The sequence below is a fragment of the Cryptomeria japonica genome, chromosome 10 (genome assembly GCF_030272615.1).
Source record: "Cryptomeria japonica chromosome 10, Sugi_1.0, whole genome shotgun sequence".
Lineage (NCBI taxonomy): Eukaryota > Viridiplantae > Streptophyta > Pinopsida > Cupressales > Cupressaceae > Cryptomeria > Cryptomeria japonica.
Window position 1 is genome coordinate 218,241,999 of NC_081414.1, and position 20,879 is coordinate 218,262,877.

Sequence of the window (20,879 nt, forward strand, 5' to 3'; positions counted from 1 at the left end):
ATGAAATTTTTTTTGAAAGTTTTAACACTTGGTGATAACCACAACCAGCCTCAAGACTGAGGGTTTTGAGGTGAAAATTCGATTTTTATGGCTAAGTATGAGAATAAAAATAAAAAATTTTCCAAGACTTGCCATTTCGCAGCCCCGTTATTTTTTTCGAAATTTTGAGAAAATATTTTCTAACTTAAAATTTTCATTGTTCGTCTGCAGGTCCTAGACACTATGAAATTCCAGGAGGATAAAGAAGCTCCTCTAGAGTCGAGGATGGCTTCAAAATGGAAGAACGTCAGCGACACCAACATCGAACACGTCAATCTGAGGGAATTCAAGAAGCGAATATTTGGTCTGGACAACCTCATGCCTACCACCATTGTGCGAAAGATGATGAAGAGTGGTATTGTGCATGCTGTTGGCTTCCTTCCCACCATACAATGCAATGAACTAGTAGTCAAATGTGCCAAACATTACAACCCCATCAGCAAGGACGTTGCACTTGATGGAAGGATACTGGCGAACATCAGTGATGAGGCCATCAGAGAGGCCTTCAGGATCCCGGAGTATCACAACGCAGTGTATATGGCAAAGGACGAAGCAAACAGTCTATATCAGGACCACCTGGAAGAATATGACGCCATAGTTAACCATTCCTGGCTAGACAAGCCGAGGAAGGGCACCTCCAAACTTAAGAGGAAAAGCCTAGTGCGAGCATACTTCAAGGAAGACATTGGAGACATGATCGTCCTGCTCAACAAAATAATGGGAAGCCCTCAGGGAGCCCCATTCGAACCTTGGATGTATTATTTCATTAATGAAATAATCAATGCAGTAAAGATGATAGACTAGGCCAGGATGATTAGCGAGAACCTAGACAGCCAGCTAAGGAACCTAGAGACGAATAGGACTTTCTTCATGAGTTCTTACTTGTCCTATTCCTTGGCCAGGACCTACAGATACAGAGGTCTCACTTGTAAAGGAGAAGTAGGGAGCAAGGAGAACCAGGTTCCGGTATATGATTGCTATCCTCAACTCCACATGGAAGAGAAATTCCATTACAAAAGAGTGAATGATACTTTCCTTATGCACATCACTCGAACATTGCAAAGCGGACTGCACCAAAGACTCTCTCAAGAGTCTATGGATTTCATCAGTCGGTTTGGATGCAGGTACATCCAATACCCAAAGTTCACTTACCTCTGAATCCAGAGATTCTCCAGACCTCCATACAAGCTTCCAGCCTACCCTACCAATCGAGTGGTGTTGCTCGAGGTTGTAAGACAATTGGAGGAGTATATAGTGATTCAAAGGGATAGGCAAAAGAAGGCAAGGACATCCTCACTTACAATAGGCAATGGGCTGGAAACGTGTCCGTCATCCCAAGCCTCTGCGATCGCTAAGAAGGAGCTAGCCTGGTATCCCCTCTATCAATACAAGGCAAGAAGGAATTCCGATCCATTCCACGAGATAAACAAGATCAACGGAACGGCGTTTGAGCACAGACCGGACTTAGAAGATTACTCGGCTAATGCAGCCAATGGCTTCGCGATCAAGAAGAGATTCTGGTCGAGAATTCCTTTGAGCATGGTGAGAGCAGCAAAGGTATTCAAAGTTGCCAATCGAGTGGAAGAAAGCTTAGAGCTTCATCAGCCGGGCTTCGAAAAGATGAAAAACGTATCCCTAGTTTTGATAGATTGGACATAGGGGGAGAAATCAGATCTAGTAGACCTCATGAGGTCGGTTGTTGAATATTCAAAGTGGTGGACGTCTGAAAACACAAAGCAGTTAAAAGCCAAAGGTGTGACCCTGACCTACGAATCAGTGGGAGTAGATGATACGCTGTCCATCGATCCTTGTACCTTTGCCGGTGATGCTCGAAATCCAGAAAGTGTTGGGTCTCGGAAGAGGAAGGAGTTAGTGGGGAGCTCTATGAAAATCACAAGGAAGAAGATCATAGGAGAAAGAAGGGAGTCTAGCGAAGGCCAATCCATTCTAAGTGTCGCTTCTATCATGCCTGATCAGAATGCAGTTAAAGAACGGGAGATGAACATCTGCATGGTTGATGATGAAGAGAGAATGCCTTCTCCTTCGGTTGAAGAAGTAATGAAGGAAGTTGTCCAAAGTCCAAACACAGAGCAAGCGGAAACACCTACAGTCTTCTTGGCCGGCATACCAGCAAACCCAGGAGAGGCAAATGATGAATTTGACCATAATATTGTCGAGCAATCAACTGTCCCGGATTGGCTAAGGGAAAGAATAAAGGCTAAGGTCCCCAAGGAGGCCTGTTCTGAAGAGGTCACTACAGCATTTCTAGAGAGGGTGAATGAGCCCTCTATAACTAAACCACCCAAGCCCGCCAGAAAGTTTTCCTTAATTCAGAGAGACAGTGCAGGGTTCAGGACAGTCCAGATAGCGATGCCCAAAGAAGGAAAGACTAGGGACAATGTCGCCGTAGATGATTACAAGATCACTACCATAGAGTTGGGTAAGCCCACCCAGGACCAAGAGGTCCAGTATTTTGATGACTCCTGCAGTGTTCTAAAGGCAAGTCTAGCCCATGAAAAGGAAAAGAGGAAGAAGGTCGAAGAGGAAAACCAACAGTGGAGAAGGTACGTTCTCCATCTTACCAAACCACTTGACCATGAGATCCTAGTTACTTCACCATAGCCTCTTCAGCAGGGATCGATGAAAGATTATGATGATATGAAGGGCTCATACACTCAAGCAAAGGAGTGGATTTCAGACGCTTCGGCGCGTGCTGACATGCTAGTAGAGAATCTGGTATCGGCACATGACTCGGCCTTTTCCCTGATCAATCGTATCCAAGATCTAGCCATCAATTGGGAGGATATGAATGAAATTCAGAATGAAATACTTCCACACCTGAAGGTTATCCGAGGCTTGTCGAAGAGAAGCCTAGTGGAAGCGGGTATCATACAGACTGGAGATAGGTACGACTTTAGCACATGGTACTATGCCTTGGTCACTCAAATTGAAGTTCTAAAGAAATCCAAGACCAAGTTCTCAGAGACAGAGGGAAGTGTTAGAGAGATCCTGGGCAAGGTATTCCATGTGGCATCAAAGATCTGGAAGAAGGAAAGCATAAGGGAGAAGCATCGGCAAGCAGAAAACCTAAGAGCTAGAATCCAGTCTAGCTTCTTCAAGGATTCAAGGATGATTGATAAAGGCGATTTCTCGAGAATTACAAATTTTCTCTTCATTGATGAAAATTTCCTTGCCCAAGCCGTTGAGTGGGAGAGCATCCTCACCACCTGTACCGATGATGTGGACATCATCGACTTCCAAATTGGCAGTTCGCCAAGTGTCGCCATGGAGGAGGTCAAGCTCATTGTGTCCAAATACGTCGAATCTCTGAAAGAGGAAAGTGGACACTCACCACAGTCAGATTAGCAGTTGCGCCATGTGTCACCCTCTTATTCATTTGAACTAATCATGTTTGGGGAAACCCTAATTAGGGTTTGTAGCTATCAATCTTGGCCCTTGATCACTGTTTGATCTCGACCATTCAGTGATTTTCGAAAAACTATATAAGGTTGCCTCCTCTCATTTGGAGAGTGTGAGGTTTTTGATATATTGTTGCTTAAGGTCATTTCCAGATAATATATTGCATGTGCACTGCTTTGTAATCACTATTATTTGAATGATTTGCATGGTTTCAATCTCCTCAACATCTAGTTAAAGTTAATATAGATTTACTTTCATTGTTGTTAATTTGAGTAAAGGATTTGATAAGTATCAATTGATTGTGTATCTCCGCTCATACTTTTGGTAAATGGATGATTTCCATTCTACCGTGCAAAGTTAGTCTGAGCTTATCCCATGTGCATCCCGATATCTCGATCATAAGCACAACCCACTGAAGATTGCACCGGCTTTGTGTAGTTGTCCCTAGTGTGGCGAAGTAGAGTTTGGTTTCTCGAGAGCACCCAGTTGATACCATCTCCGGAGTTCGTAGGATTAGATTAGCCTTCCTAAACCCTATCCTTTTCTCCTTTCTTTTGAACGTCTAAATCCCCGAAAATCCAAAAAAGAGAAGAGCCTAAAATTGCTAAATCCATCTAAGTCCAGCAGTTCAAGACAGTCGTTAAACATAAGTCCCCCTTGAGATTTTCAGCATACACTACCCAAGAAGCTATTCCACTAAAGTCGCTTGTTCACACATATAGACCTTGGAATCAATAGTGATTTTTCAGGAGAGGATAGAATGCCTTCGGGCATCCTATTCTAATGTTTGGTAGATGATAAAACAGACACCAACATGACAGAAGTCGGCTTGCAAAGAAGACGGAATGGTCTAGTCCTTGCGCCCCTACCTGGGCAAGAGTAGCACCAATTGCAAAGTTAGAGGCGTCGACGTGTACGTGAAATTTCTTGTTCTAGTCTGGGTACACTAATATCGATGCACTCACCAGCCGGTCTTTCAATTCCTTGAAGGCTTCTTCTTGCTCCGTACCCCACACAAACGGCTCTCCCTTCCTTGTCAACTTATCTAATGGCCAAGACACCTGCGCAAAGCCTTTGATGAATCTCCGGTAGTAGCTGATATGGCCGAAGAATGATTTCACCCCTGTTACGTTTGTTGGGCTTTCCATGTTGACGATTACTCCTATCTTGTTTGGGTATGTCTTCAATCCTTCTTTACAGACGATGTGGCCTAGGAGTTTCCCTTGTGGTACCATAAACCTGCACTTCTTTGGATTCAGGGCTAACCTAGCCTTCCGACATCTTTCCATACATTCTCCCAAAGCCTTCGAATGGGTGTCCTGATCGCTAAAAATCGACCAATCATCCAGAAATGCTCTAAATTTCCCTACTGACATCTTGTCAAAAATATGCAAAATTATTCGCTGGAAGGTCGCAGGTGCATTGCATAGCTCGAAGGGCATGCGATTATAGGCATACACTCCTTCCTCCACCACAAATGTGGTCTTTAGCTTATCTTCTTCCGCAATACTTATCTGGTTGTACCCGAAGAATCCATCCAGAAATGTGTATATTTCGTGCCCGGCGACTTCTTCCAGGATACTGTTAGTGAATGGGATCGGAAATGGATCCTTGATGGTTACTGCATTTAGGTACCTGAAATCCACACATATCCTTATCTGATTAGCCCCTTTTTTAAGGGAGATGACTATTGGAGAAACCCGGTCACTTGTTTCCACTTTGAATATAATCCCTGCTTCCAACATTTTATTGATCTCCTCATTGACTTTGGCTACATAGTTTTTGTTCATCCTATATGGCCTCCTTCATACCGGTTTGGCTCCTAGTACGAGGGTTATGTGATGCACGCATAGCTCCGGCGGTACCCCCTTCAAGTCTTTGTAGGTCCAGGCAAAGACATCTTTATATTCCAAAAATATCTTGAAGGTTGCTGCCTTCAGCACAGGGTTCCAGTCATCTCCTACTAGTATCACCTGTGGTTCTGCTTCATTGCCCAGATTAATTTTCTCCACATCTCGTTCCTCGTACTTGATGGGTTTATCCCTTTCAAACTGGTGTGCTGGCGTGTCATCCACTCTTGCCATTCCCTCTTGATATCTACCATACTTTGGGGGAAAGGATTGTTCTTCCGTCCTGCTGCTTGATTCTCCTATCTCACATATTTGTAGCATGTGACATTCTGGGTGGAAGACCTCATAGTCCTCCATTTGCCAATGAAAAAGTCCCGCCAGTGAACTGGCTCCATCCTCCGAACACCCGTCAAATTCCAACACTCCTTCCTCATCGGGCTCTTTCCCACCTCATAGTCCTCCATTTGCCAATGAAAAAGTCCCGCCAGTGAACTAGCTCCATCCTCCGAACACCCGTCAAATTCCAACACTCCTTCCTCGTCGGGCTCTTTCCCTCCTCTATGTCCTTCAGAGCTCCACTCCCATCGATTGGAATCTTCTGAGTCGGAGTCCGATGACGCGAGGTCTTCACTGACAGACTGGTTCCTGAGATCAATTACATACTTATAACTGTCACTCTCGATCAAGAGCGTATTCCTTTTCCAATTATGATTAGCTTTGGCCATGATCAACCACCCCCTTCCTAGAAGAGCGTCGTACGCTTTCCTTTCCAGCGGAATGACTAGAAGGAATTGCTGCATCCCAATTACCACCTTTTGTGCCATGAGGGTATCGAAGGGTTTGATACCGTGTTGATCAGCACCAACCAGGTGGAAGGTTGGTGGCCAGAGTGTAGGCTTGTCGAGGCTTCGACAAGTTTCCTCCAGTAGTACGTTGTCTCCAGACCCACCATCAACAATGCTATTTGTAAGATTTTGTCTCATTATATCCATCTCTACTACTGTCGGTTTCTGTCCGACGCCCATTGCGAGTAGCATAGGATTCATGGCATCCGTACTAGATTCCTTCACCGGGTCCGTACTACATAGTTCCGCCACCGTTTGGTGTTCCTGACCGAGGGTAGTGTCCATGATTACATTTGTCAGAGCCATCCTTAACTGTGGCATGGTCTGCATAAGGTCATACACCCGTACGAGTATTGTGGTTTGTAACATCTGCTTGATGATAGTCTTCCCTGGTTCCGACCGGACTGGTGTATCGACAGCCAGGTGCAAGGCCCTCCGCTCTCCAGCCATCGCCTGCTGGATATCCGTCCTTGCCTCTTGGAGTCTTTCTTTTTCTATGCGAGGGTCCGAGTACATGGCTTTCTTGTTTTGCAACCTTGTGATTGCCAATACCTCTTCTCTTGATCCCTCCACATCGAGCATGTTCACCCCTTTTTGTTTTGGACAATTTATGTTCTTGTGATTTCCTGGACCGCACCATCTACACAGCAAACTTCCTACATCACCTCCGTTTTAGCATTCTCTGGCAAAGTGACCCCATTCGTTGCACTTCCTGCACTGAATCATGGGTCGCCCCTTCCCGTCGTATTGAATTCTGCTCCTCGATGTGTTATTATTGGATATGTTGTTACCCCGCCAACTGTTTCTGTACACTCCAGGTGAGGCGTCAGAGTTTGTTGTTGGCTTCAGTGGTGTTGCCGACGGTGTGGTTTGGTCGGGTTGGGCGTAGAGCACTTGTGTGCTTCGTGCTTTCAAGTTGTATGGGCATTCTTTAGTAGAATGTCCCGTTACTTGGCAGATGTCACAAAAAACTTTATGGGGACAACTTCCTTTAGTGTGTCCTTTAGTCTTGCAGTCAATACACCATAGTTCTTTTCCTTCCCTACCACTTTCTTTGTCACCTTTTAACTCCTTCATAATCCTCATCATATCCTTCCGGAGTGCTTGCACCATTTTGGATCCCACGTCACTGTCGTCGTCCGTGCTGTCAGCATCACTGGTTCGTCACTTCCCTCGAGATGTCTTGTTTTCACTTTCAATATCCATGGCGCAGTTGTATGCTTCATCGTATGATGGCGGAGGGACCACTTTCATCGTCCTTCTCAAGGATGGTACCAATCCTTCTACGAACCACCGCTTGTTGAGGCCATCTGCCGACTGGTTCTCCATTTTGTTAAGTAGTTCCCTCAGCCTTCTGTTATATGCCCGCACACTTTCATTTTTTCCCTGTTTGGTGTTGTTAATTTCCGCCACAATCTCGTTGTCATCCCATAGGAGTTTGAACTCTTCCTCGAAGGCCTTCTTTGGATTGCTCCAAGATGTTTTATGCTGAGCATCAAGGTCTGTGTACCAGTCAATAACTATTCCTCGCAGAGTGGCTGGAAATGCCTTCACCCAGTAGTCCCGGTCATCTTGGCCATTTGCTTCCCAGATGGTGACACATGTCTTGCAATGTCGTACGGGGTCCTCTGACCCGTCGCCCATGAATTTTGGAAGTTTTTGTTTCTTCGGGGTCCTCGAGTTGGCAACCTCTCTTAGTCGTCGTCTTCTATCGGACTGTTCTTTTATATGGAGAGATCTCTGTACAGTTCCTTCGTTTACTCCTTCAGTAGCAGTGGTACGTCTGTCTTTGTTCGGCCGTAGGGGCATCAACTACCAAAGGTACGGCGTTGACTGGCCTCCCTCTCCTCTTTCTCCCTACAACTCCGTTCCTCGTACCGTCGGAGAACTTGTTTCCGCCGAAGTTCCTTTGCTGTTTCCTCCCTTTGGTCTTGGCGTGCAATCAAATTTCTGGTGAGTAACCTTGGAATACTCCCGAGTAGGTCAAAGATGGGGGTGCTGACTGTGAGTTCACCACGTACCATGCCTTCCGAGACGGCTCTCTCCTGAGCCTCTCACTGCACATACTACATGACCGACATGTCCCACAACTCCAGAAAGTCTGTCGTCAACTGATCCTCTTGTTCCTCTTCCGCAGTACTCTCTTCGTGCATGTTGTTGTCCATGACAATTAATTGTTGGTTAAACGGTCGAACAATTAATTGCTTCCGCCTGCCGCCATAGTTATCTCCAGGTTTGTTCAGGCAATGGCGCCAAAATGTTTAGTCCTAAATGTATAGTTGGTGAATGATCAGATAACACAGTATTCCCTACACGTACCAAGTATTCATGGGATAGAACAATCATAACATAAATGACAAATGATAATAAGTAGACCAGAAAGTTATATCTTTATTCCAATGTCCAAAATTGTCCATACATAATCTCCCTCTGCCGAGGTTCCAACCAAACACTATATAGACCCGACGGTTGGTCAAGTTGCCAACCGTCACCAACTCCCAACTACCCAACGGGAACCTCTCAGCGACAAACATAAACATAACACAACATAACACACTTATAAATATTACTCACACTAACGTACGTTTTGACCCCTAACACGCCACTACCTCTTGGCGAAACCATTCACCTTCTACGTAGACCATCAAGCCTTGATGTACCTATGAAAAAACCGACTATCCAAGGACGGGTGAGCCGATGGTTGCTACTGCTCTAAGAATTCACCTTTACAATCATCATATGCCCTGGGAAGAGTCATGTCATAGCAGACCAACTATCGAGAATCAAATCCGGGGAGCCTGGGGAGGGAGTGAATGAGGATTTTCCCGATGCCAACCTGTTCCAAATAGTCATACTACCTTCTTGGTACGAGAGCATTGGCGAGTACCTATCCACCTCTACATTTCCATGTGACATGCCACCAAGGGAATGGCATAATCTGACACTTAAAAGTAAAACTTTTCAACTGATTAATGGCCTACTGTATAAGATGGGTCCAGACCAAATCTTGCAAAGATGCATGATCCAGGAAGAAATTCCAAGTGTACTGAAGGAAGCTCGCGACAGATTGGTCGGAGGCCACATGGGGTCTAATGCAACTACACGTAACGTTTTGTTGGCAAGACTGTGGTGGTCGACCTTGCACACTGATGCACGTGAATGGGTGGTTTAATGTGACATGTCAGGGTACGGGGAAGCCTCTTACACGGGACTTCATGCCCTTGTTTCCCTTCCAGCCACAGGAACTTTTTGAAAGATGGGGATTGGATTTCGTAGGACCTCTCGAGGTGAGCAATATGCATAGATGTCGGTATATTGTGGTAGCCACAGAATACTTGACAAAGTGGGTCGAGGCTCGAGCTCTGTCGAACAACACTGCCATAAGTATGGCGAGGTTCCTGTACGAACAGATTGTAATCAAGTTCGGGATCCCCATTCAGATTACAAGTGATAGGGGGGTCCACTTTGTTAACCAAGTCATCCGGAAAATGACAGCCGAGTTTAGAATTTTTCACAATCTTTCAAGCCCCTACTACCCCCGAGCGAATGGCCAAGCGAAAGCCACAAAAAAGGTGCTCGTGTCTATCATTTATAAATCCTGTGGAGTGGAACGGGAGGACTGGGTGGAACGTTTGCCAGAAGTACTATGGGCATACCGTACCACGTACAAGGTGACCACAGGCCATACATCGTTCCAGCTCATGTACAGCTAGGAGGCAGTGGTACCGGTGGAGTACACCGTACCAAGCCTTCGGATTGCTGTTGATAACCAGTTGGGAGATGAGGAGAGTTTGCATGCCCGACTTACGAACCTCACCAAGCTAGATGAATGTCGGATGATGGCATAATGGGCGACGGAAGTGGCCCAACGCCGGCGGAAGTACTGGCACAACAAATATCTCCAATGGACAAACTTCTGTCCAGGATAGTTGGTTCTCAAATATAACAACCACAACGAACTTCATCCTAGGAAGTTCAGAGTTCGTTGGCTGATACCCTATAAGATCAGGCAAGTGGGGAAGAATGGAATAGTGAAGTTGTCTACCATGGATGATAACCCAATTCGTGACACAATCAATGGCTCGAAGTTGAAATTGTATCGAGAGCATGATAAACCAGTCCTATCAATCAACATGTTGGGATATGCCACAAAAGGAGACTGGACTATTGGAAGAAGCAAGGAAATTGAGGACCCTGTGGTCGCTGCAAAACCTTATAGACACGACGAAGATTGGGCTAAGCCACTTACATTCATAGAAAAGTGATTGGTACCAAAGCAAGTTGAAGGCATCGCGGTGCCCAAAATTCACAAGCACCTAACAAACGCCTATTTTGGTGATCCGGCAACATGGATAAGGATCACAGGACACTGGAGGAAGAGGGCTCCCTACAAAGGTCTCCGCGAAGGCTACATTATGTATGACATTGACGAGGAGGCGGAGGCAAAATGGAAGGCAGAACTTGCTGGGAAGGAAGAGGAGCCAGTCAACCTAGAGGAGGTAGACTTGGAAGAGTACAGTGCAACCTTGGGATTGTGCTTGAAGATGGTCCTAAAAGCCGAAGATTTGTTCGTGATAGCGCTACAATCGACGAGCAAAAAGCCGACCCTAATACACTCTATCGGGTGATCCCCAACCCCGCTGGCCCACCGCAGGTGAATGGCAAGTGGATGGCAAAAAAGTAACATGGTACCAGCAATATGGAGGTCGGTACATAGATGGAAGATTTAAGGGGTGGGACCGACACCATTGGTAGATAAAATATGGGACTTGGAATATGTGGGCATGTGTTGTCCCGAGGAATGTTATAGGAGACTACCGCACATGTGTACATGGCTCCACGACTCGGAGATTAAAGTCTGACCTCAGGAGGATCGGACTGGGGTAAAGAGGAAAATGGAGGATTCAGATGATGAAATCGATACTAAAGGATCCAGTAAAAAGACGAAGTAGAAGTAGACAATTGGGTAAAACCAAGTAGAAGAGCCAAACATCCGGCAAGAAAAGTCAAACTGCGCAAGCTAAGGAAGTCAGTAAAGGCATTGGAAAAAGAGGTGGGACCTACAAGGATACAGAAAAGCAAAAAAGCAAGAAGACGGGGGATCCGGTACCATGGCCACCTAAAGGTACGAGGATTAAAATTTAAAAATAGTCGCCAAGTTAAAAAATTAAAAAGGTATTTTAAAGGGGGAATGCTAAAAACAGAAAAAGCAAGGCATGACTTAAAAATTAAAAGGAAGGAATTAGCAGCTATTAAAAAATTAAAACAAAAGGTAGAAATTATGAAAATAGAAAAGGGAAAATTAATTGTAGTGAAAAAAAGATTATTTTATAAGAAATTGCTGAAATTTACCCTAACCCTAAATGTGAGAGAACTTTATAAGTTGTTCCGAGTGGCCATTTCCCATAGATTGTACAGCCAAGGAGCAAGGCAAAAACACAAAATTAGTGACTACACCCCGTACGATTTATGTGTGGAGCCAGTAGAAGGAAGCAAGTGGGTGACAGGAGAGTGTTCATACTATTCTTGTACGAAATTTACAGAAGAGAAAAATCACATGGAAAGGAGAAGGCCATACGGTTCCTGTACAAAATTCATGGCCGAAGAAGAAATTTGCATGGAAGGAAGAAACTCGTACGAACATTGCAGAAGGTGGTGCGATAGAAGGAAATCCGTACCGTAATGGTACGGGAATTGCAGCAGAAAGAAGTTCGTATGAGGGTTGTACGGAGATCGCATCGACGGGAAGAATAGACAGTGGAAAGCAAGCATGCAAAGAGTCGTACGGATACTGTACGAGAATTGCAGAAAGAAGTTTGTACGATGGTTGTACGAAATTTGAAGTGAGGCAAGAAAAACAGAACGGAGGGAAGTCGTACGACGGTCGTATTGCAGGGGAAAATCCGTACCACAATAGCACAGGAAACAAAATTCATACGGAAATCCGTACAAGGCATGAACGGGTGCGAGAAAAAGTCACAGAAATCCATACAGAATTGGCACAAATTTGTACGGAATTAGCCACTATAGAAATCCGTATGGTAGAGACAAGGAAGAATTTGGGGGGATTGGTACGGAAGGGATTGGTGATGGCAACAATCCGTACGATTGGTACAATTAGAGGAAACAAGCAAAATTTATGTACGCCAACACTAGCTAGCAGAATTCAGTTGATTGCGGAAATAGTTGGACTAACGGCTTTGACAACGACGGGGTAGATTAGGCGGGAGGATTGAACAGGGAATTGCAACTTATACAAATTGATCCAGGAATGTCGTAGATGAGTTTTGGAAACCCTAGTGACAAAGGCACGGGCATTTTTGTAGGGAACATGGCCACACCAGGAAGCAGCAAAGGGAAGAAGGTGCAAGTGCGTGTGCAGAGGGATGAGCCCGTGACTGTGCAGTCTTTGACATGGGAGGGGTTGAATGGTTGCGACTGCAAGACATGGTGGGAGGAGATGGACAACACCAATATTATTAAAATGAATCTAAACAGGGCAGTGGTCGACCACATTCTAACCATACCAGTTTTCGGTATTAAGGAATTGGAACCTGTACTGAAGGGAATGGTGGCTGGATATGATCAGCATACACACAAGTCTATGGTACAGTATGAGGGATGTCATCTCACCATTTCTTATTCCGCCCCTAAGTATGCCAAAATTTTTGGGATTCCCAACCAGGGCATCCCTATCATTAAAAGGAAGATGACATTAGAACAAAAGCAGCAATTGGTTCGACTGGTTTGCCAAGAGGACCTGACACAAGGCAAATAGGACAGTATATGGAAATATGGCAGCAGCCGTGGTGTGAAGCGGACATTTCTGGCGAATGCAAAGTGGCAATGTATCATGGATATCATCAAAAGCAGACTAACAGGAGCCAGTCGAGGGTCAGACATCGCCGTGTGGATGTTGTATTTGATGAACGGGTTGCGAAATGGCACGGTCTTCAATTCGGCGTCATTCCTTTCTGAGCACATCCGTGAATGCCTAAGGCTGCAGCACAAGGTTTTTTATATGTCAGATCATGCCATTGTCATGTTTCTGGATGCTGTTCATACAGGAGTGCCACCTAAGAAGAGGGGTGACTTGCAACCGTTAGCTAGACTAGAGCCATACAAACCCCCCATCTTTTACTGGACGCATCATGACAGCCAGCCGGGAACCACAGTGGAAGAGGCGACGGCAAGATGTGGGGCAATCCCCTAATATAGGCAGCGGGGATAGTGAGGAAGATGTCGTGGAGGCATCCTCGTCCGATGATGAGAGTGGAGATGATGACAGTTTTCGCTTGGCTCCAACCCTCAGTCGACTGCCCGCTGAGGTTGGAACAGGGGGTGGTGATAATCCAGTGGCTAAGGAGGTGACAGAAGGGGTAGGAGACAGTAGCATAGCCGTGGAAGTGATGGTGGCCGAGAACCCTCTGGACAAACCACATGTGGTTGAGCAAACGACGGATGTACCGACCCAGGTCATTGATGTAGTGGACGTACAGGCATCACCACCACCACCACCACCTAGGGTGACCTCTGGATAGGAGGAGGAGTTCCACACTTGAGTCCCACCCGTGTTGATGACCACTAGGAACAAACAATTGACTCTTGATTGTTGGAGACCCTCAGGGTATGGGTGGAGAAATTGCCAGAACTACCGCCGTCACTTGGCAGGGATGGAGGACTAGATACCAGCAATCTGCAGATTGGCGGTGTGGAATCTGATGGAGGAAGGGATCTCCATACTCATGGGACTACTAGAGAGCTTACATTGCACATGGAAGTTCAGGAAGGGATGGGGCAATCTTCCTCTCCTCATATAGAAGAATTGATACTTCGACTGGAGAGGCCTGACCCTGCAGACCCATTTGGCACTTTGCAGTGTTGTGTGTTCCAGTTGGAGGGAATGGCAAAGTTCCTGAGCGACGTCGGCCATGTTGTGAAGGGTGTGGAAGTTGGACAGGATCTGAGGATAGCTCAAGTGGCCGAGCGCTTGTTGTCCTTTGTCAAGGAGGACTATGAGGGGGAATTCTTCCAACGCTTCACGGCCAAAGGATGGCTGAAGTCAGAGACCCCAGAGATGACGGATGCTTGGATGAGGAACATGATTGTGACCGAAGAGACTAGGATTTATGGTTCCATGCGTGGAATAGCGACGGCCTTCAGGGACCTAGTCTTGAAGTATCGGCGGTTGGCAATGGTGAGGATGGAAGCCATGAAGGCCCAGCGAGATCAGGCAGTGTGGGAAGCAAAGGGTGTTAGGAAAACATTGGTCCACCACATTCAGTAGTGTCAGTTACAGTTGGCTCAGGAGCACTCTCGGATTACCATATTGGAGGAGACAGTCACTAGGAACATGCAGAAGTTGGAAGTGAGTGGCAAGGCGAAGGATGAGCTGACAGCTAAGGTGGCAGGCTTGGAGGCTAGACTGGCCGAGAAGGAGCAACAGTTGCGGGAGTAGGAACAGGAGCTTCAGAGAACCTGCAACAAAATTGTTAAGGCTGCTCATATGGTTAAGTTGGCATGGGAGCAGGAACTGGCGGCCACACAACGACTCCAACGAGCGGGCACATCTTAGTCATCTATACTTCCAAGGACGCCCTCTCATCCCTCTTCACATTAGTTTCAATTGCTTCCATCAGCTTCCATTTGTTTGTCGTCTGGAAGACAACTTCTTTTTGAGGGGGGTTGATGTTAGGCCGTAATTAGGAATAAAGATTTTATGTTAGTGTTATGTCATTTTGTTATGTTTTGGAGTATGCCGTGTTGGTTCCTTTGTCAATTACGACGGTTGGTACCTCGGCCAACTGCCAAATAGTATATATTCCCATGTAAGGGAACCCCAACAATAATGTTGATGTATTGAACATTTTGGAATGCAATAGAAGAAAATCTTTCTACCATATTGTTGTGATCATTACTTTAATTAATGTTCTGAGTACAATCATAGTTGTTGGTTATATGTTTTGTGCTTATTATGTTCATTCTGGAACCTTAAGTAACTCACGGTAGGGAACAAACAAGGTCTTTTGGAAAATAAATTAATACAGGGGGAATTAAGCTACTGCCTAAAGGAGATAAAACAGTGCTTAAGAACTGGCGACCGATTACACTATGGAATGTTTCATACAAAATACTAGCTAAGATTCTTGCCCGTGGATTGGAAAATGTGTTGCCTAAGATTATCTCTCCTACACAAACAAGGTTTGTTAAGGGGAGGTACATTTTGGAAAATCTGATCACATGCTAGGAAGCTATGGAATGGGGGAAGGAGTCAAGACAAGATATTGCCTTGTTGCTTCTAGACTTTGAAAAAGCCTACGACAAGATAGAATGGAAATTTGTTAGAATGATGTTAAAATGCCTGGGGTTCCCTAAGTTTTTTTGCAAGATGGTTAATGTCTTGATGAATGATGCTAAAGCATGTGTTGAGATCAATGGGGTAAGGTCGGAAAGATTTGGATTGTCTAGGTCAATAAGACAAGGGTGCCCCCTTGCTCCAGGATTGTTTGTCATTGTTGCGGATGCCTTTTTATATCTGATGAATGATTTCACTATCTCCCGGGGGGTGGAAGGGGTTAGACTGCCAAATGGAGAGAATCTTTCAAATATACAATTTGTAGATGACAGCAATATTGGCTAAGTTGAAGGACGATAATCTAAGTAATCTTATGGAGAAGTTGGATTTATTTTGTAATGCTTTAGGAAGTAAAATTTCTTTAGCTAAGTTTTTTATGCTTGGATGGGTTTCACAACCCCCTACCTAGTTTAACAGATTTTCCCTAAGTTGGGGTGGCCCCAACCACCTTGTAAGATATCTAGGCATTCCATTCTCTATTGAACCTAATCTGAAAGCCATGTGGGAATGGGTGAAATGTAAAATTGACAAGAAACTTGGGAAGTGGAACAGACAATACTTATCTATAATGTCCCCTTCTCACTGATGACCTTCCAGTGGTTCATTAGCCTATTCCTGAGACCCGTAGGCTAGGTGGAATGAAGAATGAGGGATCCAACATTGATGAAACGAGGACTTACTATCTTTAGTAAGTCAGGGAATGGCCATTCTGGTGTTACTGTCCTACTGAGCTCTCCATGTTTTGCCTCTAGATGCGATGATCATGCTTTTCTGAGCATTAGTTCTTGACTTACTATTTTTAGTAAGTGGCAGTGTGGCACAATTCTACTTTTGGCAGTAGACAGGGTTCTGATTCTGCAGCAGTTTTGTGGTCGTCCTGGCTCAGTTTCATCCTAGTTGTGTTAATAATCAGTACGAGTCATATGCGACATAGTTAAATATTATTTCCTTATCCTAAGGTTTAATATTTAATTAATTTGATTATTTGCGACTGATTTATTAAAAATTGGGATTAATGCCTATTTTATCCTAAGTGTTTGGCGAAACTCATGTGTACTATGGGATGGCAAAATATTTTAGAGGAATATTATGTTATATTGCATCTCCATTATTTGCCAAGTAATTAACGTGGGTCCCTTCCCTTTTGGTGTGAGGTTTGACTTATGAAAAGTGGCGCTGCACTTGGGTGAAATGAAATGCAAATGAAGGAGTGGCGTTTGGAGGAATTTGCATTTGATTTTGGTTGTTGAAGAGTTATAAATAAGAGCCTTGGGCTCTCATTTGGGACATCTTTGAAAATTGCATCGTTATGCTGTCGGTTTGGCTATTGAAAATCTGAGCTTCGAAGTATGGCTTCCTAGCTAAGTCTCAGTTTCGTACTTGCAAGATAGTACCTGGCTGTGTCCTTGTATTCCCAGTGCTGTGGGTGAATGAGTTGCAGATTGTGGAGTGTTCTATGTAGGATTTGAGTGTTTTCTGGTTGCTGGTCGCGGGATTGCTGAAAGTATATTTTGCTCACACCTCTTAACCAAGCGACTCCATCATTCTGGGTACCGGCTCATCCTTCCTTCCCAGCCATGGCGATACATTGTGTAAGTTGTTAGCAAGTTTAATTCAGCAATGATTTTTCTAGACAAAATTGAACTTCCTAGGTCTAGCGTTGGGTTTTGTGCTTGCATTGGGATGTGTGCCATATAATTGTTGGGTTGTTTGGGTTGTGGTTTTGATTGGTTGCTATTGTGAGTGAATTACGGTGGGTTTGGGACTGGTTTGAGTCAAATTGGATGAAAAATGAGGGAGTTATGAGCATTTGGGTGTTTCCATGGGCTGATGTTTTGTACTTTCAGCTTGCAGATTGATTGTAACAGAAAATTATATTCTTGTTGTAGAAATCTGCATTACTCTCCTTTCATCTCTAATTTTGTAAGGTCGTTCAGTAGTACTGATCAATCATTCTTGCTGACCTTATTTTGTAATTCCTACTGCATAAGTGGAAGAGGCTGGCTTAGCCGCCTTCTTACTTTTAAATTCAGTTTATGTACTCAGTCCTCCCACTGAATAAGTGGTCGAGTGATAAGTTTAATGCAATTGTCCTCCCGCTGAAATATGCGGTAGAGTGATAGTTTAATGTAATGTCCTCCCGCTGAAATATGCGGTAGAGTGATTGAATTTCAGTTTCTTGTCATTTTCCCTTGGCCGGTTTACCGCCAAGAGTTTGGTTTCTATCCCGCTGGATAAGCAGAAGGGGCTGGCTTGCCACCCAGGCATTGTAATTTTAGTTTGATTATTGTTGCTAACGATCCTCGGAACACCGTATGCTCTCACCCTCCCAGACTGGGCTCTCAGTGAACAAAACGTGGAAGGGTTCCCTTTTAGCAATTTGGTTTATTTCTCTAACTTAACGGGTTGTGGTGATTGCTTGTATCTCTTATGTTAAAAAACCAAAAATAAAATTTACTGGGATATTACATTATCACTGGCTGGAAGGGGCCAAATTTACCAAAAATTCTCTCCTCATACAATCTATACTACACTTCAGCATGGTTATTTTGCGACTATCAGTTTGGACACATTCAAAAGATGATTAGGGAATTTCTTTGGTTGGATGGGAAGGGGGGAAGGAAGAGGCATGCGGTTAAATGGAAATGGTGTGTAATGAATAAGAGTAGAGGTGGTATTGGCCTTAAGGATCTAAAGTGGCAGGGTGTAGCCATCGCTACCAAATGGATTTTCAAGGCTCTACAAGGTGGGGAGCCTTGGAAGGTTCTCATCAGGCATAGTATTAGTAGAGCAGTTCCCAAGCAAAGTCCTAAATGGAAAGGACTAGAGTTCAGTGACATCCGTGTGGGTGATTTCAAAGTCAGGCCAGCATGTTCACAGGTCTTCAGATCAATTTGGAAAGCCTGGGAGGGGGTTAGGGGCTTTATTTCTCAGAGTAATGTTCTTTGGAAGGATGGACAGATATGTGGTGAGCGTTCCATATGGTGGAACCTGAAGTACAACGAGAAATCCCTAGCACTAGTGCAAGGATGCTCTGCCAAATGCTGGGCAAATAAAGGCATTGCATGCCTTAATGATATCATTCAGGATGGACGTCTTCTCTGTTGGAATGAACTAGCAGCTAAGTTTGACATTCCCCCCTCCCATAAAAGAACATACACTATGTTGAGTATGGCCTCAGCGCCTCTCAGTCTTCCCAAGCCTTGTTCTGTTGACCATGATAGATGTTGCTCGTTCACTTGGCCTAATGGTTCTCTCCTCACTAAAACTAAAACCAAAGACATCTACTCCCATCTTGTTGATAGTATTCATATCAGCTCTCATGCCAACTCCTGTTGGGGGCTCAACCTTGCTGCTGTCCGGTGGCCAAAAACCTTTGAGGCTCTGTGGTATAAGCTGGTTGAACCCAAAAAGAGGTACTTTTGTTGGCATCTGTTACTGCATAAACTCCCTGTGCTTAATAAAGATGGTGAACTTAATCTCTGCTCCTGTTGTAGGACCCCAGAATCTGCGATGCGCATTTTTTTTAATTGTATGTTTGCAAGAGAAATTTGGAGGACTTTTGGTCTTTTAATTGGCAATAACATCAGCCCTTTAGAGGTCGCAACTGGTCATATCCAAGGTCTCAAGAGGAATGTCAATTTATTTTGGTCTATTTTGTCGGTTGAAATATAGTGGACTATTTGGAAATACAGGAATGACAACTTGTTTAATGGCAGAAGTAGGAATCTTACAGGGTCTCTCAGGAGACTCATCTACCATGACATAAATGTGCAGACAACTATCACCATGAAGATCCAGCACGACAAGTTCGAGAGGTTTCTCCAAGATGGGGCAGCCATGATGTTTACCTCAGGAATTTCTCATTGCCTCACATGGTCTAGGTTCTCTATGGAGAAGACACCCTTTGAGCATGGTGAAGATTTTATGAGAGAAATAAACGAACTTGAGGGACACCAAGCACTGATCCAGAATATTCCAGTTGCTGAAGTTGTTCATCCGTACGTGGATCCGGTTCTGTGGGGTAAGGTCTTTAAATGGAATGCAGGGGCACAGGGATGGACAGCCTGGATGGAAGACATAGGACTCCATCCAGCCTGATGGGGACATCTGTTGATCAATGAGAATACTATCTTTCCTTTTTTGCTAATATGTTAATGCTTGGTCAACAACAGGTAGATTATGATATATGTAGTCTCTCTTTTGTAAATATGGCTGTAATACAATGTTGATATTTGCCCAACAGCAGACGGTTTATGATACATATTGATCCTTTTTGTATGTACTGATATACTCTGGTTCCTAGACTGATGTAATACAGCCAGTGAGCTGATTTTGTAACTGGCTTTAATGATATTTAATAGGAAAAAACCTTATAGATCAATCCTCATTTTATCAACCAGATATTTACTTCCCCTATTGAGAAAAACATTCTTACTTCTATCAACCTCAAAACCTATGGGAAATTATGTGTAACAGTACCAATAAGATTGTAATTTTAAACACGTAATCAGAGAGTTGCTAGAATTCAGCTAGCTTGAAAATACCACGTTTTAGGAGCTACTTAATAAGGATACATCCTCATGAATGTACTAGATGACCTTAATATATGTTACAAAATGCACAAAGATCCTCAGTCAATCACCTTTTTGCTAATCATCACATCAATGAAATGATGTTCTCAAATAGAATATGTTTAAGAACAGTTTTTTGCAAGGACAGATTCATCCACTCATTTAAAGTTACTAAAGTATATGACAATCATGGGATGACAATTTATGCATTTACAAGTCTCCTGGGAAGGCACGTCATCATTTCAAAAATGAAATTTCAGCATCTGGTTATTGGTATATTTTAAATATTAATGTATATTTGTAATGCTTGTTTCTCTACTCATCTGATATTCAATAAATTTGAGTTATTCAATGCAAAATAACATGAGTTGTAATAAAATACAACCCCAAATGCAACATGAAGATATAATCAATCCTTCAGTAACAAAGAAAAACTAGACTTATAGCAAACGAATCCTCCAAACAGAACACATAAAAGAAAAAACCTATTTCTCAAAGCACAACAAGCCATGCTATGCCTTTTCACCATAGATAACATCATCAAAATTTATAAGGATAGACACCCAAATCAAATAAAGGTGAAAAGAGAATATGTACCTCAACATTGACTTCCACAATTCATGAAACCGCAACACCCTCTTGTCATGACGAAAAGAAGATATAATACTAGAACTTTCAGAAGGCTCTGCAGAAATTCTCTGCTTCTTTGGTTTCTTCCAAATCATAAAATCTTCTGTACCTCTAACATATGAAGCCTGTTTCATGTCCAGGGTGTATCAGCCAAGAATCTTGCCAG

The 20,879-nt window shown here is 44.0% G+C and overlaps 1 protein-coding gene across 1 annotated transcript in view; it reads right to left on the reverse strand.

Annotated features, from left to right (window-relative positions):
* The window catches only part of LOC131040431 (paired amphipathic helix protein Sin3-like 6), a 171,630-nt gene that overhangs the window by 17,364 nt on the left and 133,387 nt on the right, over window positions 1-20,879 (reverse strand). Inside the window, exon 19 of the mRNA XM_057973336.2 lies at window positions 20,681-20,838. Within this exon, the coding sequence (XP_057829319.2) occupies window positions 20,681-20,838 (158 nt within the window). The remainder of the gene's footprint in view (window positions 1-20,680; window positions 20,839-20,879) is intronic.